Genomic DNA, 24,003 nt, shown 5'->3' with positions numbered 1-24,003 from the left:
GCCCCATGGCTCACTTGGGAGAGTGCAGCACTGGGAGCGCCAAGGCCACGGGTTTGGATCCTATATAGGGATGGCTGGTGCACTCACTGGTTGAGTGTGGTGTGGACAACACCGTGCCAAGGGTTGCAATCCCCTTACTGGTCAAAAAAAAGAAGGATATGTTTTCAAGAGGAGTGCTCTCAATATTGTAAAACAAATCATTTGCAATAATTGGATTCCTTTTTTCAGTTACTATAACTTTTTATTGTACATGTTTATGGGGTACAGTTTGATGTTTCTATACATGCATGTATTGTATAATCTAATCAGAAGAGGTAGCATAACTGTCACCTAAATATTTATCATTTCTCTGTGGTTATAACATTCAAGATACTCCTTTCTGGCTATCTTGAAATATACAGTACAGTATTATTAGCTATTGTCACCCAGCACTAGAACTTATTCTTCCTATCTAACTGTAGTTTTGTAACCTTGCACCAGTCTGCAACCTTTCCCTGGCCCCTCAACCCCTGTTTCTTTACCTGCCTCTGGTGACTACTACTCTATTTCTCTCTTCTTTTCTCTTTATTTTTCTTAATTGACCCATGATAATTGTATGCATTGATGAATAATATTTGGGTATATTCATACTGTGTACAATAATCATATCAGAGTGCTTAGTATATCTAACACCTCAAACATTTGTCATTTCTTTGTTAGCAACATTCAACATCGTCTTGACTAGCCATTCAGAGATACACAGTACTTTGTTGTTAACTGTATTGTCCCTGTATTACTCAGATACCTGCAAGCTAAGTCTGAAGCATTTACCTGGATAATAAAAGGAGACGTTGGCATTAGGAAATATCTGGAATCTCTACACTACCCATTGCAGGCATATTGACTTCTTATAGAACTCAACATAGATGCATTAGTGCACAGGATTAGATATTCCCACAATGACAGGAATTTATTTTATCACCTTTAGCCTATCCAAACTATCAGAATATTGTGTGACTAAGAATTGTAGAGTAATTTTCAGCTTCAACTAGGCATAAAATCTTGGTTGAAAAAACAAATAATTTAAGGAAAGGGTATGAGAATTTTTTAATATTTCAGTCTTTTCAAGAGTAAAGGGTAAAATCAACAGGATTCTCAAATATCTAATGAACTCTGACAGAGTTGACCCTAGCAAAATCTCCTAAAAAGTTCTTAGGATTGCTAAACTTTGTAATGGAGATTAATATTTTTTCAAGCTTAGCATCTGATGCTTTTAATTTATTTTGAAAACTCTTTAATATGAAAATTTAAGTTAAAAAAAATAGTACAATGAACACCCATTATCTACCTACATACTTTATGTATTCTTTTTGTTAAATTATTTTAAATTAAATTACAAACATTTTAATACTTTTCCCCATGGATACTGCTGCTTGTATCACCAAAAAGTAAGGATACTGTTCTGCATAAACAGAACTATTATTTCACCCAATCAAATTAACAGTCCCTAATATCATCTAATAACTAGTTCATATTCAGATTCTCCAATTGTCCCACAAATGTCTTTTTCAGACTTTTTAAAGAATCAAAATCCAATTAAAGATAACACATTGCATTTGGGGATCAAGTCATTAAATTAAAAACTATTTATTCTCTTACTTTTTTATACACTTCCCCTATGACATTGACTGGTTAAAAAGACCAGGTCAGTTTTATTATTTCCCTTTTGTGTGGTGTATTCTTCTAAACAGTAAGATAGTGCCAAAGGTTTGACTAGATTAAGGTTAAACATTTTTTGTTCAGTCTACTTTATATGTTCTACTTCATGTGCTGTTTAAGTGCCCACATTGTTCTAAAAGCTTTGTGTTTATTATCCCATTTAATTCTGGCAAGCTTATACTCTAGTCTTGTGTCCAGGGCTGAACTATAGAACATGTTTCTGTGTCTTGGATATCATATTTTGGAAGTAAAGACAACATAATAAAATAACTCATATTCATAGTAACATTATTAAGAAGTATGTAAAGAGCAAATACACAGACCATGTTTATTATGTTTATGGGTACTTATTTTCTAATTTCATTTTATCAAATTTCACACCCTAAGGTATCTCAGTTTTCTGACATAAAAATACCTTTCTGTTCTAGGATACTGGTATCAGTGTCAGGAAAAGAGTAATAAAGATTCTCAGAGACATCTGTATTGAACAACCAACATTTCCAAAAATTACAGAAATGTGTGTAAAAATGATTCGCAGAGTCAATGATGAAGAGGGCATTAAAGTAAGATGAGACATTGACTACTTTAATATTTATGTTTTATCAATGTTTGAAAGTTAAATGTTTATTGCATCTAAATTTTGTTGATATATGTATATGTAAAAATTTTACAAGTGAATCAGCATTTTTAGTTTGTAAATGTAAGAAAAAGACATACTTTGATTTTTTTATTTCTAGATTTTGTATTAATAAAATCTGATCTTTCCCAACCAATTCAGCAATTACAATATTTATTTAATGTCATTGTAGAGACTGTGTTATATCCAAAAGGTTTAACATCAAATAAAAATTATTTTGATTTTCAAATGGCATGTGTTTGGTTTTCTAAATTAGTAAATAAATACTTTGCTAAGAGTTTAGTCCTACGTTTTTAAGTCAATTTACATATATATGTAATCATATATATGATTGTCCCTATTTCTTTTAAGTTTAGCAAATACTCTAACAACTCCAAAAGCAGAAGAAATATTTTTTAGTTCAATCAAAAACATTTCAGTGTATACTATGCAGAAGTTCTAAGCTCTAGACATAGTGTCACCCATTCAAATTATTTACAATCTTTACCCATTTGAAAAAGTTTATAATTTTGAAAAATTAATTGGTGGGTGATTTTTTTAAAAAATGAGTTCTGTGAGAAAATGTATAACAAGAATTCCCAGTAATTTGTGTTTTGATTAGTTACCTATAGCATTTTGTTGGGCCTTAATGAAAATTTGGTATTAAGAATTTGCCATGTTTGTTTGTAGTCAATTAATTGGAAATTTTTCTTTCTTCTAGAAATTAGTAAATGAAACATTCCAAAAACTCTGGTTTACTCCAACTCCACACAGTGACAAAGAAGCAATGACAAGAAAAATTTTAAACATCACTGATGTGGTAAGAAGGACTGAACAAGTGTGCACACTGGGGGTTCAAACCTAGTTTGAGGCCTACCCTGTCTTATGAAAAGAAGGACAATGATGAGATATTTAATTAATCTTGACATTTAGTACAGCTTCCTTTACTTTGTATTTCTGGAGATACTCAAGGGATGCAAGTAAGATGAAGTTGATGTTTCCACATAGCCCAGCTTCTTGGCATTCATTGACATAAACACTGAAAATGAGACTCTCCTATTCCTCCAACAATTGAAAACAGGAAAGGAAAAGATAAGTGGAAGAATGATACAGTAGCCCAGGGGTAGCAACCTGCAAAGAGAAAGTAATTCCTACCTTTTTCAGAAAATCTGAATTTAGATTAGTTTCGTTTTGTTTATTATACACATAAACTATAGATTTTTTTGACCCAAATACTTTTTATGTTTTGAACATAAGAAATTTTACATACTCAATTATATGATCTTCACCATTTCTGGTATCTTTAAATCTATCATCTAGAAGGATAATGAGACAAATTGTTTTAGATCCTACAGATCTTTCTGATAGTGTGATTCAAATTACTGTTCAAAATTTAGTACCACATTAAATTTCATTTAAACTAATTTCTTTAATGTCTTCCAAGATATTTTTAGAATAAAATTCTGTAACATTGGTAAATGTTTGAGTTATTGAAAAAAAAAAATTGTCTACTTTAAAAGTAAACCTTTTAATTGAGAAAATTGAGACATTTGTATGCTTCAGGCTACAGCATAACAAAGTATATTTTATTCAGATTTTTAAATAAGTGTCTAATTTTGATACTTTCACCTCTTATTTCCTCCTTAGGTTGCAGCATGCAGAGATACTGGCTATGACTGGTTTGAGCAACTACTTCAAAACGTGAGTATTATTTTGACTCCTGATAATATGAAATTTAATAGAAGGTCAGTTCTTCATAGACTTTATGATTTAAAAGATTATTTTCAGTTATTAAGTATTTGCCTTTTGGTAGGGAAAATCTATTTCAGTACATTAGGCCAAATGTTTTTCTTAATTTTCCTGTTTTATCATTATTCAGTTGCCTGTTGTAAGTTTTCTGAATCACCAATTAAAATCCTATCTTCCCTTCCTTCCAGATAATTATTTCTGCACTTATCCTTTTCATCTAGGTAACAGACATGAGATCTATAGATATACAGATTGCATTAAATATGTAATTACACTGTTTGGCATGTTATAAAATACATAGAATGTACTGTAGTGGTGTGGAATTAAACCACAATTAGTGATTTTTTAAGGTTTTATAAGTGGAAATATTTATCTTCCTATGAATTTTTAATTTTTTATTTCAGAAATTTTCAAATAAACAGAAAAATTCATCACTTGGCTTCAAAAATTATCAGCATTTTTCAAGTCTTGTTTTACCTATCCTTCTCCTCTCTTTTTTTTTGCTTTAATATTTTTAAAACAAATCCTAGATTTTATATCATCCTAACCACAAATACTTTAGTGTCCATTTCTAGCAGAGAATGACTTTAAAATATATATATATCATTATAATCTATATCAAAATAAATAATATATTATTCCCTAATATCTAATACTTGTTCAATATTCACTTTATTCCAGTGTCTCATAAATATATTTTTATAGTTGGTTTGGTTGATCTAGCTCTTAAGTCTTTTGGTCTGTAATAGTTGACTCTTCACCTCCCTTTTCTAATGCCCCCTATGTTTTCCTGTACAGTGTCCCAAGTTCTGGATTTCGTAGATCTGATCTAGAGGCTTAACAAGATTGAAGTTTAGTTTTTAGGGTAGGAGACATGAGTACTTCATAGGTGGCGCTGAATAGTATTACACCACATCAGGAAATACATGTCTGATTGTCTCATTTTTAGTGATTGATCTTTGAGTTTAGGTGTTGTCAGCCTGATACATCTGTTATAAAGTCTTTCAGTATCGGTTTCTGTGATCATTACTTAGATCCATTATTTCCATTAGTTGAGAAATGGTGATTTTTCTAATTCTTTTATTCCTTCTGTGTTAATTAGCAGGATTCTTCTTTAAAAAGGAATTTTTTAATTTTTTAATTTTTTTCCTTATTAAATAGTTGGTTACTGTGAAATAAAGTTTATACAAGAAAGGCAGGGAAAATGCTTGATTCTTTTCTGTTACTTATCAATTTTGCAGAATGACTTTTCCTGTCAACCTCCAGAGGTGACCAATGACTGAACTAATTGATTTTTATGTGTATGATGTGTTTTAATTTATTGCAATGATTATTCTTTTTGAAGCTCGATTTTATCCCATCTTTGCCCAGTAGTAGTCTCTTCAAGTTAGTTCTATGCCTGCCCTTTCAAAGTATAGACCTAGAAATATGTACTTTTTAGAAAAAGGAAAATAATTTATTTTGATATTTTTAAACCTTATGAGTTTATGGGATTTTACTTCTTTGATTTTATTCTTTCCTTTGGCTAAGAACCTTGGTTTTTAAAGAAATTAACAATTATTTATTTGCTGTGCCCTAGTATATTAACAGTATGATTTCATGGGGCCGGCCCGGTGGCACGCTCCACTCACTCTGACAGAAAGCTGGATCTATTGGCAGAAAAGTTCACTCAGAGGGTACTTTTAACTAATTAGTCGACTCAGAGGAGGTGCCATTATCTAACTGATGGGGAGACAGGGCAAGGATCACCTTTTTGGCAACTCCTCGGCAGGCAGAGTATCCTATAAAAGCTCCTTGTGGCCCTATATTACTAGTTAGATAAAAGAATGAATCAAGGGCCGGCCCGGTAGCGCACTGCTACAGTGCGCCGCTTAGGAAGCGCGGCAGCGCTCCCACCGAGGGTTCGGATCCCACATACAGACCGGCCGCTCACTGGCTGAGCGAGGTGCGGGCGCAGCACCAAGGGTTGCGATCCCGTTGCCAGTCCCGGTCTGGTACGGGCGCGACACTGAGGGTTGCAATCCGTTGCCGGTCACGAAAAAAGACAAAAAAAAAAAGAATGTAATTAAAAATTTCTTTGTATTTCTTTTAGCTAAAGCTCAGTACAGGTATTACATTAAAACTCTGTCTTTAAATAACTTTTTTCTGTTTGGTTATGTCAACAACTTATTGTCAGGTTGGGTTCGTTTGTTTCTGTTTACTTTTAGCAATTTTTAGGAATGTTTTTAGTAATAACATAATAGTGATACTTTTAACAATGAAAATTGGTTTGTTGAGGCATAATTTGCATGCGAAAATATTCACTAATTTTAGGTATATACAGTTGGATGAGTTTTAGTAATTATATACAGTCATGTAATCTCCAGCACAATCAAGATAATCCTAAAAACCTTCTTCATGCCTTTTTGTAGTCCATCCTTACCCCTCCCCCCGCCCTATGAAACCACTGATCTTCTTTCTGTCACTGTAGTTGTACATTTTCTAGATTTTTGTACCAGTGGAATCACACAGTATACAGTCTTTTGTGTTTGACCTCTTTTATACTTAGCAGAATGTTGTTGAAATTCACTTACGTTGCTAGTATATTAATATTTTGTTTCTTTTTATTGCTGAGTGTTGCTTTGCGTTGCTTCACTCCCCATGGATTTGTCACCCCAATTCCCCTGGGTGAGGGAGATGAAAGGATTACTCATAGCCCATCTCTTCCGAGCAGTGAGAAGCCCGGAAGTGGTTAATCTCCTGCTGGAACCCTCACACAAGAGGGATCCCTTCCTTGGGAAATTAACACGGAATTGGGGTTCTCTTCCTGCATTAATTTTTCAGACCAGGAAGTTACAGGAAGAGAACAAAGGTGGGGTTATAGTTTAACAGTATAGGCTGGTAACTTTCAGTGAAACAAGCCAGATGACATTCCAGTAGACAATTAAGTGATCTTATCAACACAAGCTTGATCTTAGCAAACATTCCTTCTTACAGCAATTTCTCAGTATCTTTACATAACAATCAGTAACTAGTCTGTCTGCAAGCCAGCAACCTGCTGTGCCACAAATCTTTATCTTACACCATAGACTTATAGCCTGAGGAAAATTTCCTGTCCTTGCAGGGTCAGTATTTGAAACGCAGGCCTGTGAAGTACATATGCTTTATAGTATATTCCACAGCTGAGTAGTTTCAATAATATGGTCATATCACAATTTTTTTACAATTTACCAACTGATGAACTCTGGGGTTGTTTACAGTTTTTGGCCATTATGAATCATGCTGCTGTGAATATTTTTGTATAAAGTTTTTGTGTGGATGTGGTTTTCATTTCTCTTGGGTAAATTCCTAGGAGTGCAATTGTTGGATCATATGCTGAGTGAGAAACTGCCAAATTGTTGTTCCAAAATGGCTAACTCATTTTGCATTTCCACCAGCAATGTATGAGAGTTCTGGTTGCTCTACATCCTCACCAATTCTTGGTATTGTCAGTCTTTTTAAAAACTTTAGGGTTGGCTGGTTAGCTCACTTGGTTAGAGCGTGGTGCTGAGAACTCCAAGTTCAAGGGTTTGGATCCCCCTACTGGTCAGCTGCCAAAAAAAGAAAAACTCTCTCCCCACCCCCCAAAAAAACCAAAAACAACTTTAGCCATTCTGGTGTGGTGGTATATAATAGTATGTTTCTTTAAAAAAGTTTTAAGATGTCTTTTTTTTTTTTCTTAAGACACCTTCATGGTGTTTACCTGTGTTATCCAAACTATGATATATTAGACTCTCTTCATAAATCATCTTTCATTTCATATTTTTATTTGACATATTTTGCATCATTTCCTTTTTAAATCAAATAATTAGGTCCATATTTATGGAACCTTATGACTACCTTAGTTTAGTTCATGTCAGCCATTCCAAAGGGGACATCACCATAATTTCTAAAAGGCTCCAGAACCGCATGTTTGGATCCCCATACTAGCCAGCCACCAAAAACAAAATGAGGAAAAGCACTATCGTAGCCTTATGATAGGTGCACAAAAATTGGATTGACTTTGTAATGCTATTTAATTACTTATTATCCAACACTGGTCCTTTTTTTAGTTTATGAACAAAATGCAGACAATGAAAAACAGTTAAGGGTGACCCCTATTTCTTTTGTTCCTGGCCTTTGTAATCTAAAGCAAGATCTCCTTCTTGAAGTTTACAATCAAATATTCTCACTATCTATCTTCATCAGCTAGCAAATGGATAAGTCAACTGTGAAAATTCCATATAATTTAAAAGTACAGTTGTCCTTCAGTATTCACAGGGGATTGGTTCTGGGACCCCCCCACAAATACCAAAATCTTCAGATGCTCAAGACCCTAATGTAAAATGGTGTATTAGTCCGTTTTGTGTTGCTATAACAGAAATACCTGAGACTGGGTAATTTATAAGGAAAAGAGGTTTATTTGGCTTATGATTCTGGGACAGTTGCATCTGGCACGGGCCTCAGACTGTTTCTACTCATGGCGGAAAGTGGCAGGCAGCCAGCAGGTACAAACAGATCACATGGCAAGAGGAAGCAAGAGAGAGAAGCAAAAGAGAGAGAGCAGGTGCCAGGGTCTTTTTAAGCAAGGAGCTCTCGCGGGAACTAATAGAACGAAAACTCACTCATTAATCACCCCTCCCCCAGGGAGACCATTAATCCATTCATGAGGGATCCGCCCCCATGACTCAATCAGTTTCCAACACTGCCACATTGGATATCAAATTTCCACATGAGTTTTGGAGGGGACAACACATGCAAACTCCATCAAATGGTACGGTATTTGCATATAACCTATGAACATCCTCTTGCAAACTTTAAACCATCTCTAGATTACTTATAATATCTAATACAATGAAAATGCTATATAAATAGTTGTTATTATACTATATCGTTTAGGGAATAATGACAAGGGAAAAAAATCTGTACCTGTTCAATACAGATGCAACCATTATAGGCCTTACTAGATTTTTGATCTGCTATTTTTTGAATCCATGGGATGTGGAACCCTCCAATATGGAGGATTGACTGTACCCCACATCGAAAAGGAACAAACTATTGATACATACAGCAACACAGAAGAATAAATAAAACATTATGGGGAGTGAAAGAAGCCTTACACAGAAGATACATTTTATGATTTCATTTATATTACGTTCTAGGAGAGGCAAAACTAATCTGTATTGAAAAAAATCAGAAGAGCAGTTGCGGGAGGCTGGGGATTGACTGTGAAAGAACATGGAAGTTTCAGAGATGATAGTAATAGTATATATCAGTGGTTCTAAAGTTGTCAGCATTACCTGTGTATTTGTTAGAAATGCTAATTCTCAGGCTCTATCGCAGACTTAATCAGTAACTCTGAGGCTGGGGCCCCTCCTTCTATATGTCAGCAGTCTCTCCAGATGATTCTGATGCAAGTTAAAGATTGAGTTTGAGGTATAATGGTGAATGCATTTGACTGAACTGAGCAAATGTAAGCTGAAGATTTGTACATTTCATTGCATAGTACATTTTACCTCAAAAGGAAAAGGTGGGGAGTTTACTGATGTTTACAATTTACTTTGAAATGCATCAGAAGTAAAATGGATAGAGATGTATGTGTATATGAATACATATGCATACATATTTATATATATGCACATATACATGCATGAGTGTGTATGTGCGTGTGTGTGCATTCATCCCAGTAGAGTAAAATGTTAATGATAGAATCTAGATGGTGGGTAGAAGATGTTTATGGTAAAGTTTTTTCAACTTTTTTGTATCTTTGAAAATTTTCATAATAAAATATTAAAATGGTGTTTAGAAAGTACCTATATCACTGGGGATGTTGGTACCTTTCAAAAGGTATTTTTTAAGTGAGCAAACTAAATTATAGTATAGAAAAATTTTATATACTTTGATTAATTATTTAAATCATGAGTGCATGACTTATGCATATGTGCATGATCAACATTAAAGGAAAATAAATTATCATTTCAGAAGACCCCCCCAATTTTTTTTTTTTTTTTTTTCCTTTTTTGTCTTTTTTCATGACCGGCAATGGATCGCAACCCTCAGTGTCACGCCCGTACCGGACCGGGACCGGCCACGGGATCGCAACCCTTGGTGTTGCACCCACACCTCTCTCAGCCAGTGAGCGGCCGGTCTGTATGTGGGATCCGAACCCTCGGCGGGAGCGCCACCGCGCTTCCCAAGCGGCGCACTATAGCAGTGCGCCACCGGGCCGGCCCTACCCCCAAAATTTTTTGGATAAAATTTAATACCCTTGAATGATAACTTATAATAAACAAAGATAAAATGTAAATTTCTTAATCTGACAGAGAATAAACTACAAACCCGCAAATGAAAATCATGCAAGGGCCGCATATGACTCATGGCATGTGACTCATGGCAACCATATTGGACAACACAGATACACAACATTTCCATTACTGCAGAAAGTTATATTTGACAGCACGGGAAATCTTCACAGAAATCAAATACACATTTTGATTTTTTTAATATCTCCATAATTATATTAGCAAATTTTTATTAGCAAAACAGATATACTTTAAATGACTTTTCCATTGACCTATGATTATGGAAGATTGGATTAGTTTCACTTTTTGGCTATAGTTAGGCTGATCTTGTCCTCATCTTATTATTCGTAACATTTTTCTAGCATGTTTATTAATGACATGGCAAAGGATACCACAGAGGAAATCTACCCTTGTTTTATAATTGCAAATTTTAAAGTGTGATTCAGATGCAGTTACAATTATTAATTCTTTAAAATAATTCAACTAGTATTGAATGATAGTATTTGGTTTTGGTTGGAGCAAGGAAGAAAAGGAAGGTCACCTTTCTTTTATGTCTCATAGCCTACCTCAGGTCCTACACAAAATAATTTAGATGCTTCATACTAAAATCGTTTGTAAGTATTTGTAAATTTGGGGTTCATAAGATATTTAAACATGTATCATATATTTTTGTTTTTATTAATTTGCACTTTTGGTTTTAAATTGATGACAAATTGAAAAGCATATTACTTATGGACACATTTATGTTATTGCCAATGAATAATTATACTGGGATTTTTTTTCTTTATATATATACACATATAGTTGTTGAAGTCTGAAGAGGATTCCTCATATAAACCTGTGAAGAAAGCTTGTACTCAACTTGTTGATAACCTAGTTGAGCACATTCTTAAATATGAGGAATCTCTAGCTGGTAAGACATTTTATATATTGGTCCTTAAGTTGATTTTATAACTTATTTTAAAATACTTTTGGCATGTTTCTTGTTTTTGTCTCTGGCTCTGCTTGCCTAATAATTACTTCACTTTTAAATCAAATTTGTTTTTTGCTATATAGATATCTATTTGCTGTTGCATCGTAGAGTATGTTGTTCAAGTTGATTAAGATTATCTAGAGCAGTGTAATAAAAGGATAGGCCTTTTTTCTTCCACATATTTTTCAATAGCATATAATTTTAGATGTCATATTGAATAGGAATAAAAGTAAGCCCAGTGGATAATTAATATGTCTTTAGCTAATGACAGTCATCACAAACTGTTTGATATCTTTTAAATCATATAAAATTTTTTCTGAAAATGGAATTATTTTAACTTATAAATATGTTTTTAAAAGATTTGTATTAGATTTCTATTATTATAATTGTTATGCAAAATTTGCTTAATCTTGAGCTAGAAATTTGTTAAAATTTTTTAAATTCACAAGTTTTTAAGTACTTACTATTTTATATTATGTATCACTTTATTTAGTGGTCACAAATCTGAAATTTTTGATCAATATAGATAAAAATATATAAAAGTTATAGAAGATACCCAACTGCTTAAAGCATAAAAATTAACATTACTTCCCATCTTCTAATGTTAGTGAGAAACCACAATCAGCCTCTTTAACTGACTCCAGAATTTTCCAGAATTGGGGCCAATAGCCATTTATGGCATCTAAGGAAATTGTTGATTTTTTTAATGTGCAATTTTTTCCTTTAATTTTTTTTTTTCAGTTTCCATGTGTGCATCTTTTTTCTTTTTATCTCCTTATTCTGTTTCCCCTATTTTTCCCTATTGTAGATTTTAAGGGTGATACTGGTGTTCCTTAATGTTAAAAAAGTTGCTAGTCCCCTCTAAAAATTAGTTTCCTAAGAACCAGTGTCCTAACTAGCAACATTTTCCTCAAACCTTGACCAGCATTTTGTTTTCTAGTATAGCATTGGCCCAGCGTCTCAATTTGTCCCTCCCGTTTTTTAACATTCTTCTACCACAGCAATATCTTTTTTCCCAGTACCCTTAAACCCGGTATCACCTCAGGTAAACTGTTTCTGTCCTCCTTTTCTAACTTTCTTTCCCATATTCATGTCCATGTATTTATAGAATAACCAATACATATTTATTCCCAGAAGCCCATCCCTAAACTTCACAACTTTCATTCTACTTTTTAATGTCAATCCTATTCCTGTTTTAAAATTGGCCTTCTATAGCATGGCCTCTTTACTCTTTATCTTCGGTATATGTCGTTTCTATAACAAAGAAAAAAATGAGATGCAGAAAGTCTACTATCATAAGAAATGCTAATCCATTACATTGAGGCCTATACTAAATCTATTTAGGGAATAATATTTAGGGAATTCTGTATAATTTCCACCGTCTTGTCATATTTTAGTGTCTTATTTCTCTGTTTGTTTTTCCAGACTCTGACAATAAAGGTGTGAATTCTGGAAGATTGGTAGCTTGCATAACCACTTTGTTCTTGTTCAGCAAAATAAGACCCCAGCTCATGGTTAAACATGCCATGACTATGCAACCATACCTTACCACTAAATGTAGTGTAAGTATAAAGCTGTCTTATTTTTCTGTCTTAACACAAAACTTGTAGTATTTTAAATTTAGAATTCACACGTGTCAACTACACTCTCACCAACAGATAACCTGTGTCCTTTACTCAAATATATGTTCTGGGCCGGCCCGGTGGCGCACTGCTACAGTGCGCCGCTTGGGAAGCGCGGCGGCGCTCCCACCGAGGGTTCGGATCCCACATACAGACCGGCCGCTCACTGGCTGAGCGAGGAGCGGGGGCAACACCGAGGGTTGCGATCCCGTTGCCGGTCCCAGTCCGGTATGGGCGCGACACTGAGGGTTGCGATCCGTTGCCAGGCACGAAAAAAAAGGACAAAAAGACAAAATATATATATATATGTTCTAATATTTGTACCAAGTTATCTACAAACATCAACTTTCTGATGTATTATAAATAAGGTTCAGGCTCCATTTCTCTTTAAGTTCCTCAAGCCAAACTTTCAGTAATACTTAGTAAACGTTGTAGCTGTTGTTAACAGCTCAAAAGTGAATGAAGCTGAGTTCTTGTCTTTGAGAAATTTACTATCTCATGGATTCTAAATTTGCTTTTCATTTGTCTGTCATTTATTATATAGTATATTATGAATATACTTTTATTCTCATAAGCAATCAATATATTGCATACGTAAAATCTGGTATCATATGAGATATGTTAGCCTGTTATTTTAAGTTAATATTAACATATACTATGTTTTCCTGAAAAAAAATGTGACAATTAAATAAAACATTGCTTAAGTAAAATAATCCAGCAAACCAAGTGAGATTTAAAAAATACATAAGATACATGGTGAGTTAAGTGGTTTGTTAAAAATGCTAAATTTTAAAATACTATAAAAACTTACAAATGTAAATGGTTTTTCATATACTGTTTCCAGTGGGATTTGTTTGTTTGTTTTATTGGTTATGGATATTCATGGGGTACAAAGTTGGCCATCATCACTTGTGCCCAAGGTGTGATATTCAGACCAGTACTATCAGCGTGCACATAACCACAAATTGTGATTATTCCCCATGTCTCCCACCCAATTAATCCCTGACTTCCCTCTCCCCTCCCCACCCCACTCCACAACCCTAGATGTGCTCTCTCCCTCTGCAAGTCCAACACACCACTGTGATCTTTCTCTCCTTCCTTCTTTCTCTCTTAGTTCCCACTCATGTGTGAGGACATATGGTATTTTTCCCTCTGTGCCTGGCTTATTTCACTCAACATAGTTTTCTCCAAGCTCATCCATGTTGCATAAATGGCAGAATTTCATTCTTTTTATGGCAGAGTAGTATTCCATGGTGTATGTATACCAGGTTTTCCTTATCTAGTCATCCGTCAATGGACATTTAAGTTGGTTCCATATCTCGGCTATTGTAAATAGAGTTGCAGTGAACGTGGAGTGCAGGTATCTCTTTGACATGACGATTTCCATGCCTTTGGATATATACCTAGAAGTGGGATTGCTGCATCATATGGTAGATCTATCTGTAGTTGTTTAAGAAACCTCCATAGTGTTTTCCATAGTGGTTGTACTAATTTACAGTCCCACCAGCAGTGTAGGAGTGTTCCCTTCTCTCCATATCCTTGCCAGCATTTGTTGTTCTCCATCTTTTTGATTATAGCCAGTCTTAACTGGGGTGAGGTGATATCTCAATGTGGTTTTAATTTGTATTTCCCTGATGATTAGTGATGTTGAGCATTTTTTTAAGTGTCTATTGGCCATTTGTATGTCTTCCTTAGAAAAATGTCTATTCAAAGCTGGCCAGTTAGTTCAGTTGGTTTGAGCGTGGTGCTGATAACACCAAGGTCCAGGGTTCGATCCCTGTGACCAGCTACCAGAAAAGAAAACAAAAACAAATCCCTTTACTTGCTAAAGAAAAATGTCTATTCAGCTCCTTTGCCTGTCCATTTTTTAATTGGGTTATTTGTTTTTTACTATGTAATTGTTTGAGTATTCTGGATATTAATCCCTTGCTGGATGTGTAGCTTGCAAATATTTTCTCCCGCTGTTGGTTATCATTTCACTCTGTTGATTGTTTCCTTTGTTGTGCAGAAGCTTTTTAGTTTGATATAGTCCCAATTGTTTATTTTTTCTTTTGTTGCTTATGCTTATGCTCCTGTTCATGAAGTCTGTACCCATTCCTAGTTCCTGAAGTGTTTCCCCTATATTTTCCCTTAGTAGTTTTACAGTTTCAGGTCTTATATTTAAGTCTATAATCCATTTTGAGTTGATTTTGGTATATGGTGAGAGGTGCAGGTCTAGTTTCATTCTTCTGCATATGGATATCCAATTTTCCCAGCACTACTCATTGAAGAGGCGGTCTTTTCCCCAGTGTTTTTGTTGCCTTTGTCAAGTATGAATTGACTGTAAAAGTCTGTGGGTTGATCTCTGGGTTCTCTGTTCTGTTTCACTGGTCCAAGTGTCTATTTTATGCTAGTGCTGTGCTGTTTTCGTTACTATAGCTTTGTAGTATAATTTGAAGTCAGGTAGTATTATGCTCTGGCTCTTTTTTTTTTTTTTTTTTTGGCTCAGGATTGCTTTGGCAATTTGGGGTCTTTTGTTGTTCCATATGAATGTTAGGATTGTTTTTTCTATTTCTGTGAAGAATGTCATTGATATTTTGATGGGGATTGCACTGAATCTGTAGATTGCTTTGGGAAGTATGGACATTTTCTTGATTCTTACAATATAACAGGATGGAATGTCTTTCCATCTTTGTGTGTCTTTAATTTCTCCACTGTTTTTAAGGAGCTTATATTAACTTTTTTTTTCTTTTTGCTGCTATAGTCAGGTTTTTTTTGCTGATCTAAATTACAAGTTCTAGGTGAAAACCTCAGGATTTCTTGAAAAAATTCTAAGAACTGAAGAGAGTAATAGAGGATAAATATGTAAAAACAACATATATTACTTCTGAGACACTAATTCTTTTTTTTCTACTTTTTTTTATTGAAACATAATTGGCTGTGCATATCTATGGGGTACAGTGTTGAATATCAGTACCTATGTGCAATATGTGGTGCTCAAATCACGAAAATTAGCGTATTCAGCATTATACGTTGTAATCATTTTTGGGGGCCCTTTACCAATTGCTTGCTAACCCGCCTTCCCTCTCCCCTTTCCCACCTCTGGTGGCCTCAGTTCTGTTTGAGACAGTAATTCTATCTTTAGGTCGTGTATTAGGTCTAGAAATAAGTTTGTTAATATGCAATATGTGGCCAATAATAATAGCTAATATTTATAGAGCACAGTATCAGGCACTGTGAAGAATTTTACATGCATGTTATCTCATTTACTTTCTGAAGTAGGTACTATTATTATCTCAGTTTTACAGATAAGGAAACTAGAGCTTAGAGAATATAAATAATTTGCCCAATATCACATAGTTAATTAGTCCCAAAGCTAGAATTCATCCTCACATCTGTCTGCCTGTAGAGTCTATACTATAATGTAAACTGTATAAATAGTCCTTGTGGTTTTGAGCCAGTATTTTTTGAAAGGAAGATCACTGTTTAAGCACCTTGTGAGTTTTTTATGTATGTATATACACAAATATAAAGTTTTATATGACTAAAACCATCTCCTACATGGTAGACACTCTTTTTAATGTTTTTGTTTTTGTATCCTGTCCCCATCTTTATTCTTCCTCCTTTCAGGGCAGTCAACCTGGAGTATCCTTACATACTTTATCCATGCATCTATAAATGTGGACACATAAACATATATAAATGGTTGACCAGATTTTTTAAAACTCGGTTCATGTTGTATACATTATTTCTTAGGCATATTTACTATTCTCACATCACCTAGTATACAGTATATCTAATTCATTCTTTTAAATGGCTATATATTATCCATTTTATGGATGTTCTATTTTTTTATTTAATCACTCCGTATTTGGCAGGTACTTACCTTGTTTCTATTGATCATACTACAAACAGATCCTTAGTAAGCATTCCTATTCATGTACCTTAAGTACTGGTACTTTTATTTCCTTGGGACAGATTCTTAAGAATGGACTTGCTGGGTTGAGAGAATGGCTTTTTTGGTTTTGATTTTGAATAGATTATTGCAGATTGTTGGTGGACATGTTTTATAGCCTTTTTGGAAAGCTGTATATGACAAGCAGTATCATTATTTTTGTACTCTTTGCCAGTCTAACTGATGTAAAGCAATAATTCATTGTTGCTTTTTGTTTCCTTCTCTGACTTTTAAGAAAGTTGAGCATCTTTTCATGATATTGTCCAGTTGGACTTGCTTCTCTATGAATTGACTATTCATATCATTTTCATATTATTCACCGATTTTTACCTCTGAATTCTGGGCCTTTTTTTTCCCCCAGGTTTTAAAAGCACTTTCAGTAATTTAAATATTTTGGATACTAAATGAATACATTATATTCATTTCAAATATATCTTTCTAGCATTTAATTCTGCTACTCTTTTTTTCTTTATGATTTCCATCTTTCTATAAAATTTCTTCTAGAATTTAAGGTATTTCTTTTACTTGATTTTCCAAGCCATTGTGTTTAGTGAAGTTTCAGAACATGCCACTATATATTTCTAAAAAGTAAAATGTTAGCAATGGTCCTCAAATGAATTATCTTACCCAATAAAAATTTTTCTATCCCAACACCCACTTTAACTCATCCGCTATCGCTTAAAGGGGCTGGGGTTGGAGATGTCAGGAAACAATAGGATTTCTATGTTACTTAGAAATAAGTAGTATTCATCTTATCTTTTTTTGTTTTAATCCTGTGGGGATCCTGAAAGGAAGGGTGAATGTGCAGTGGGAAAGTTTTTAACCAGTGAGATAGTACGTTCAAAAAGGCCAAAATGAGTGTCAGTCATCCATTGCCAAGAATGAAGAATGGTAGCTTTGCTAGATTAAAAACATACACTGAATGCCTCGCTGTACATAAAACAAACTAGAAACTTTGGTTGCTTTTAGGGAGAGAAACTGAGTGGCTGGAGGACAGATGGGAAAAGACTTGTTGTAAATCCTTTATTACTTTTCCATTTGTTTTTAATGCTCTTATTTTTTATTGTTTTCATTTTTTGGCTGGCCAGCACAGGGATCCAAACCTTTGACCTTGGTGTTACAAGGGGACACTATAACCAACTGAGCTAACTGGCCTACCGCTACTAATTTTTTAAAAACATGCTTAGTTTTTTAAATCATAGAAAAATATGTTTAAATTTAAAATAAAAAAGCCTTATGCCTACTTCTAGGGTTCTACATTTTTCCCTGTCATAAAGTTTAACATAGGATTTCTCATCCGCAGTACTATTGACAGTTAGGGCTGAATTAGTCTTTGTTGTCAGGGACTGCTCTATGCATTATAGTATGTTTAGCAGCATCCTGGCTTGTATCCACTAGATGCCAGTAGTACCCCCTTCAGCTCCCATTGTGACAACCAAAAATGTCTCCAAACATTGCCAAATACTGCTGGGGGGATACTGCCCGCCCTGCACACACATACACCTGAGGACTACTAGGTTAAGATACCCCAGTATGAAAAATACTAATCTTAAAAACTGGTACCAGTCTTTCAAAATACTCTGTTAATATTTAAATACCTGGGCTGAGCCCGTCGCGCACTCGGGAGAGTGTGGCGCTGGGAGCGCAGCAGCGCTCCCGCCGTGGGTTCAGATCCTACATAGGGATGACAGATGCGCTCGCAGCGCTCACTGGCTGAGCCGCAGTGCGGCTGGTCTCAAAAAGGACAAAATAAATAAATAAATAAATACCTTTGTTTAGAATCGACTTGTATTGCATTTTAGAAAAAAAAAAAAAAAAAAACATTAACATTGTGATAAAGTGAGCCCAAGGTCACATGATAAGTTTGTGGCAGAGCCAGAATCTAGATTCCTGATATACTGTGATGCTCTTCTTCACATAACTTTTTTAAAAAGCTCTTTTCTAATATACTATTTTTTAACTGAAACCTTATATAAATAATAACCCTACCCTTATCCCCAAATACATAAAGCTGTTTAGAGTTTCTTTTCAGATTTTGGATATTCATAAAGCATTAATTTTATTCTTATAGACACAAAATGATTTCATGGTTATCTGCAATGTTGCCAAAATCCTAGAGCTAGTTGTACCACTGATGGAGCATCCAAGTGAAACTTTCCTTGCCACTATTGAAGAAGATCTAATGAAGCTTATCATCAAATATGGCATGACTGTAAGCATTCAGATTACCATCTCTTTATTGATTGGTATATAATTTGCATATAACTCGTAAAATATTACGTGTCAGATGTCAGTTCCAATATATTTCGTTATATTTTTAAAGCAAATATTTGTAAAAATGGTAAATTTTTAAAATAGCATATTTTTACCTTTATCTTTAACTTTTATCTAAATGGTAATATTTTCTATATCTTTTTTAGGTAGTGCAACATTGTGTGAGTTGCCTTGGGGCTGTTGTAAATAAAGTGACACAAAATTTTAAATTTGTGTGGGCCTGTTTCAATAGATACTATGGTAAGTTCAATGCCTTGGCTTTAAAATTATTCTGCTAGGTCCTAAAGTGTGTCCAACTCATTTTTAAACACATTGATAAAAGGTCAAAATCGAAGGGAATCATAAGAGATATGATTGTCCTCCATGGTCTAAGAAGCAATATTTTCTAGTGTCTTTTGTATTCTCTTAAGTACCCACTATGAATACTGCAGGAATTTATCCCCTCATAAGTAAAGGTTGGTAAAATTTTCACCCACTATGTAAAGTAAAATTTTCTTTTCTTCCTTTTTTTTTTTTTTTTTGTCTTTTTTCGTGTCCGGCAACGGATCGCAACCCTCAGTGTTGCCCCCGTACCGGACCGGGACCGGCAACGGGATCGCAACCCTCGGTGTTGCTCCCACACCTCGCTCAGCCAGTGAGCGGGAACCGGTCTGTATGTGGGATCCGAACCCTCGGCAGGAGCGTCGCCGCACTCCCAAGCGGCGCACTGTAGCAGTGCGCCACCGGGCCGGCCCGTAAAGTAAAATTTTAATATTTTTCTTACATTAATTCTTTTAGGTTCTAAGGAGTACCCTCATAATTTTAGACATATTTAATTTTCAGAGCCATTAGTAAAACATTGTAAATTCATTAGTAGTAATTATTTGAACCTAGTAAATCAAGGATAAAGGGTTTATTATAAATATTACTTATTTTTATTAGGTGCCATTTCAAAATTAAAAAGTCAGCACCAAGAGGACCCAAACAACACTTCACTTCTAACAAACAAACCAGCACTTCTTAGATCCCTTTTCACTGTTGGAGCACTGTGTCGGCATTTTGATTTTGATCTGGAAGATTTTAAAGGCAACAGTAAGGTAAAGATCATAATGTTACTTAGTGCACCCTAAAACATATAAGTATGTGGCCCTATGAGCTAAGAATGACTGAAATGACCCAGGACGAAGGCAGCATTAGAGTAGTCTAGTTTAATATGAATTCTGAAAACAGTGTTACTCAAAGTGTGGTCTTCGGACTGGCTGCTGATCCATGAACTGTTTGTTATTGGTCTGCGACAAGATTAGGAAGTTTCCACCGCAAGTTGTATAAACTTTATTATAGTAGACACACTGTTTAGATCAACAGCTGGTTGTTTTTTGTTTTCTCCCTCTTTCAGTGAAGAAAGTAATGTATCAATTTAAATTCTGGTACAGGCTTCTTCCTTACAGACTAATTGGTAGTTTATTTTTTAGTAAAGTTCACATATGGAAATTCTCCATGTGTGGAGAATTTTAGTTTTGTTTTTGTTTTTTCCTTTTTAGTTGAAAATAGATTTAAATTACTCTTCTTGAATACTTTAGTGTGGTTTTTCCCCCCTTAGGTTAACATAAAGGATAAAGTACTTGAACTGTTGATGTATTTTACAAAACATTCAGATGAAGAAGTACAAACAAAAGCCATCATTGGTCTAGGTAAGTTAAATCTAAGTTTCTTTATAGTTTTTAGTTGCTTGAGAGGTGAAGCAAATTTTTAAATATTGAAAGTCCAAATTGTTGATTTATTTAAATATGTTTCTATTGGCAGTAGTATCTGGTGTGTAGAATGTAAGACTGGAGGTTGAAACATCTGGGTTCCATTCTTGCCTTAGCCTGTGACTTCCTGGGTGGTCTTGAGCAAGTCACTTAATTTCTCTGTTCATCAGTTTCTTCATTAGTAAAATAGAGATAACAATACTGTCTCCTACCCCTACTTCATACGGTGTCTTAAGAACACATTCATTAAAGCACTTTGATTAAAAGATGGTATAGAAGAATTTTGTGCTGTTTGCATATTTTTTTAATTATTCTGTTTTCATTGCAAAGCTTTGTCATTATTTGTATCTGCCACTTCGAGTTAAAACAGTGAGCAGTGTACACAGACTTTATTTATATAGAAGCAAATCGTAACAACCCAAAAGGAACAGTTTAGATGTATACCTGTTCTATATTGTTTTTCTAGAAGCATCAATATAATAAGAACATGTTTTGCAGGCAGTTAGGTCAATATGGCTTATCTAGAAAGGAATTAGAATATGGAGAAATAGAAGGAGGATAGCATTAAAGTACCTGAGTCAAATGCACTGAAAAGAAATACAAGAATAGACTGTCCAGGGTTTTTGGGGTTTTTTTTGTTTGCTTTGTGCAAATACATGTAAAGCTACCTGGTAAGGTGAAAAATTTATTGGGAAATTTTATTTTGGTAGCATTAATAAGGCTTATAATTTAGTTAATATGTATGGGTAGTCCTTTGTATTACAGTCTTTTGAACAAAAATGAGTAATAAACGGTTCTGAGTTACCAACCCTCCTTAAATCTCCTTTGTAATATCTGTAAATAAATTTAAATCTTACTACCTTATTCTTCCTCCACCCCTTTCAGAATCCCCTTTTTCCTATAGCACATAGAGTAAAAACTTTGACATCATTTACTAGGGCGTTATATTGGTGTAATATTATCTTTAACCCAATATGTACCTTTAAATATTCCATCTGGATGTAAGTTATATGGAGTGGCAAAACTAGTAGTGTTAGAGCTAATTAAGAGAACAAATAGATTTTTAACTTCATATTAAGAAGCAGCATTATCCAGAAAATAGTGCCTCTAGACGAGTTAATAAAAAATATCATGCCTGGGCCATAGTTATCCTGTGTGACCTTGGGCTAGTTATCTTGATCACTCTATGCTTTGAGTTTAGTTTGTTGTTTATCATCAATAACACTTGCTATCATCAAAAGTTTTCATTTTTTCTCAAATAAATTAGCATTATGTACAAATAAACATGGTTAATAATATTATTTTGCCAATTACTCACCAGTAGTTATAGAATTCAACATTGTAGCCTTATGAGAAAAAAAGGATAATTTTAGCTCCAGTTTGAGAATTATACTGTTTCATCAAATGGATATATTTCAATATTTTTTTAAAATAATGTCAATACAGTACCTTATGCTAGGGATCTGAAAAATGTTTGTAGACATTACTTCTTAATCCTGAAAACATCCCTTTGAGGTAGGTGGGTGGTAAATATTATTGTCCCCATTTTACAGATGGAGAATTGAGGCACAGAGAGATTATGTGACTCACCCAAGGTCACACTACAAGTCAGTGGTGGAGCCAGGAATAGAACCCAAGACTCCTGACTCCTAATCCACTCCCCTAGCCTCTAGGCCCTGCTCCCTCCTCAAGGTTTCCTCTTGTGTGAAATTCTCCTTTGAAATGCAATTTCTTGTTTTTAATTCATGGGGAAAGAAGTGCCTGCTCTAATACTTCTCTAGGTAAGGCCACCAGCATATTCTTCCAGTCATTTTAAGTTTTAATTTTTTGAAATAAGGAGCTCTTTATATAACTTATTAACATTTTTATTAAAAGTTATATTTAATTTTAATATGAATATACAAAGATTTTTTTTCCTCTTCAGGATTTGCCTTTATTCAGCATCCAAGTCTAATGTTCGAGCAAGAAGTAAAGAATCTGTATAATAATATTTTATCTGATAAGAACTCTTCAGTAAATTTAAAAATACAAGTGTTAAAAAACCTCCAGACCTACCTACAAGAAGAGGATACACGTATGCAGCAGGCAGATAGAGACTGTAAGTAAAAATATATTTTTAAATTTCACAGTGCAGCTACAGTTATGATATTCTGTGACTCATTTTTTTTTTTTTTAATCCAGATATCTACATTTCCTTATCTGTTAAAGGAATTCAGTTAAATAGGAGTCCTTGTGCTAAGGTCCATAGCTAGGTTTAGAGTATTCTTAAACTCCTTAAAATAGTTGTAAAATTTTATATGTGTGTAAACATTAACATTTTGAGGGAGGTAAAGGATTATAGTTCTCAAAGGGGCTTCTGACACAGATGAAAAAAAAAGATCATAATGCATTGAGCTAGAACACTAGCTACAACTTTTTGTGATTTTAGTTGTGGCCTAATTTTGGAGTATTTAGTAAATGTAGGATAATATGTTCTTAATGTATGTTTATTCTTTGGTTTTATAGGGAAGAAAGTTGCAAAACAGGAGGACTTAAAAGAAATGGGTGATGTTTCCTCAGGGATGAGTAGTTCCATCATGCAGCTTTACCTCAAACAGGTGCTTGAGGCGTTTTTTCACACCCAGTCAAGTGTTCGCCACTTTGCCCTAAATGTCATTGCATTGACTCTAAACCAAGGTCTTATTCATCCAGTTCAGGTAAGCATGTTTTATAGCAGCAGCACTTACTAAAAGAGCCAGATTAGTTGTTATCTGATGACATTGTGATTAGAGAATAAGTAGTTCTTTATTCTTCCTAATCTTTAATCTTCTATGACCTAAAACTCTTAAGAATCTAAGTGGTCTTAGACAATCTCTTAGGTTGTCATTACTGCAAAATACCCATATATTTGGGTAATGTTGATTCTATTTTTTAAAAACTTCCAATTAATACTGGTAGAACATGTACTTGAATCATTCCTAAGTAGGAATGATAGATTTGTTTTAATTGATATTTACTCTTATCCCTAAGAGTCAACAATATATAATGTCAAGAAAGTTAACTGGGTATAAAAGTATAAGCTGTTCAATAGGATAGTTTTAGTCCACAGAAAAATAAATTATATAATCT

The 24,003-nt window shown here is 34.3% G+C and overlaps 1 protein-coding gene across 1 annotated transcript in view; it reads left to right on the top strand.

The window, feature by feature from the left end:
- Nucleotides 1-24,003, top strand: part of LOC103598373 (nipped-B-like protein) — a 46,082-nt gene that overhangs the window by 8,535 nt on the left and 13,544 nt on the right. Inside the window, exons 10-20 of the mRNA XM_008582364.1 lie at nucleotides 2,127-2,261; nucleotides 3,036-3,134; nucleotides 3,962-4,015; nucleotides 11,167-11,275; nucleotides 12,761-12,897; nucleotides 18,963-19,103; nucleotides 19,312-19,405; nucleotides 20,087-20,241; nucleotides 20,745-20,835; nucleotides 22,820-22,993; nucleotides 23,401-23,591. Coding sequence (XP_008580586.1) covers nucleotides 2,127-2,261; nucleotides 3,036-3,134; nucleotides 3,962-4,015; nucleotides 11,167-11,275; nucleotides 12,761-12,897; nucleotides 18,963-19,103; nucleotides 19,312-19,405; nucleotides 20,087-20,241; nucleotides 20,745-20,835; nucleotides 22,820-22,993; nucleotides 23,401-23,591 — 1,380 coding nt within the window. The remainder of the gene's footprint in view (nucleotides 1-2,126; nucleotides 2,262-3,035; nucleotides 3,135-3,961; nucleotides 4,016-11,166; nucleotides 11,276-12,760; nucleotides 12,898-18,962; nucleotides 19,104-19,311; nucleotides 19,406-20,086; nucleotides 20,242-20,744; nucleotides 20,836-22,819; nucleotides 22,994-23,400; nucleotides 23,592-24,003) is intronic.

This window comes from Galeopterus variegatus, unplaced genomic scaffold (genome assembly GCF_000696425.1).
Source record: "Galeopterus variegatus unplaced genomic scaffold, G_variegatus-3.0.2 Scaffold2590, whole genome shotgun sequence".
In the NCBI taxonomy this organism is placed as follows: domain Eukaryota; kingdom Metazoa; phylum Chordata; class Mammalia; order Dermoptera; family Cynocephalidae; genus Galeopterus; species Galeopterus variegatus.
Note: the sequence above shows the minus strand (reverse complement) of the source record. Positions and strands in the feature narration are given on the sequence as shown.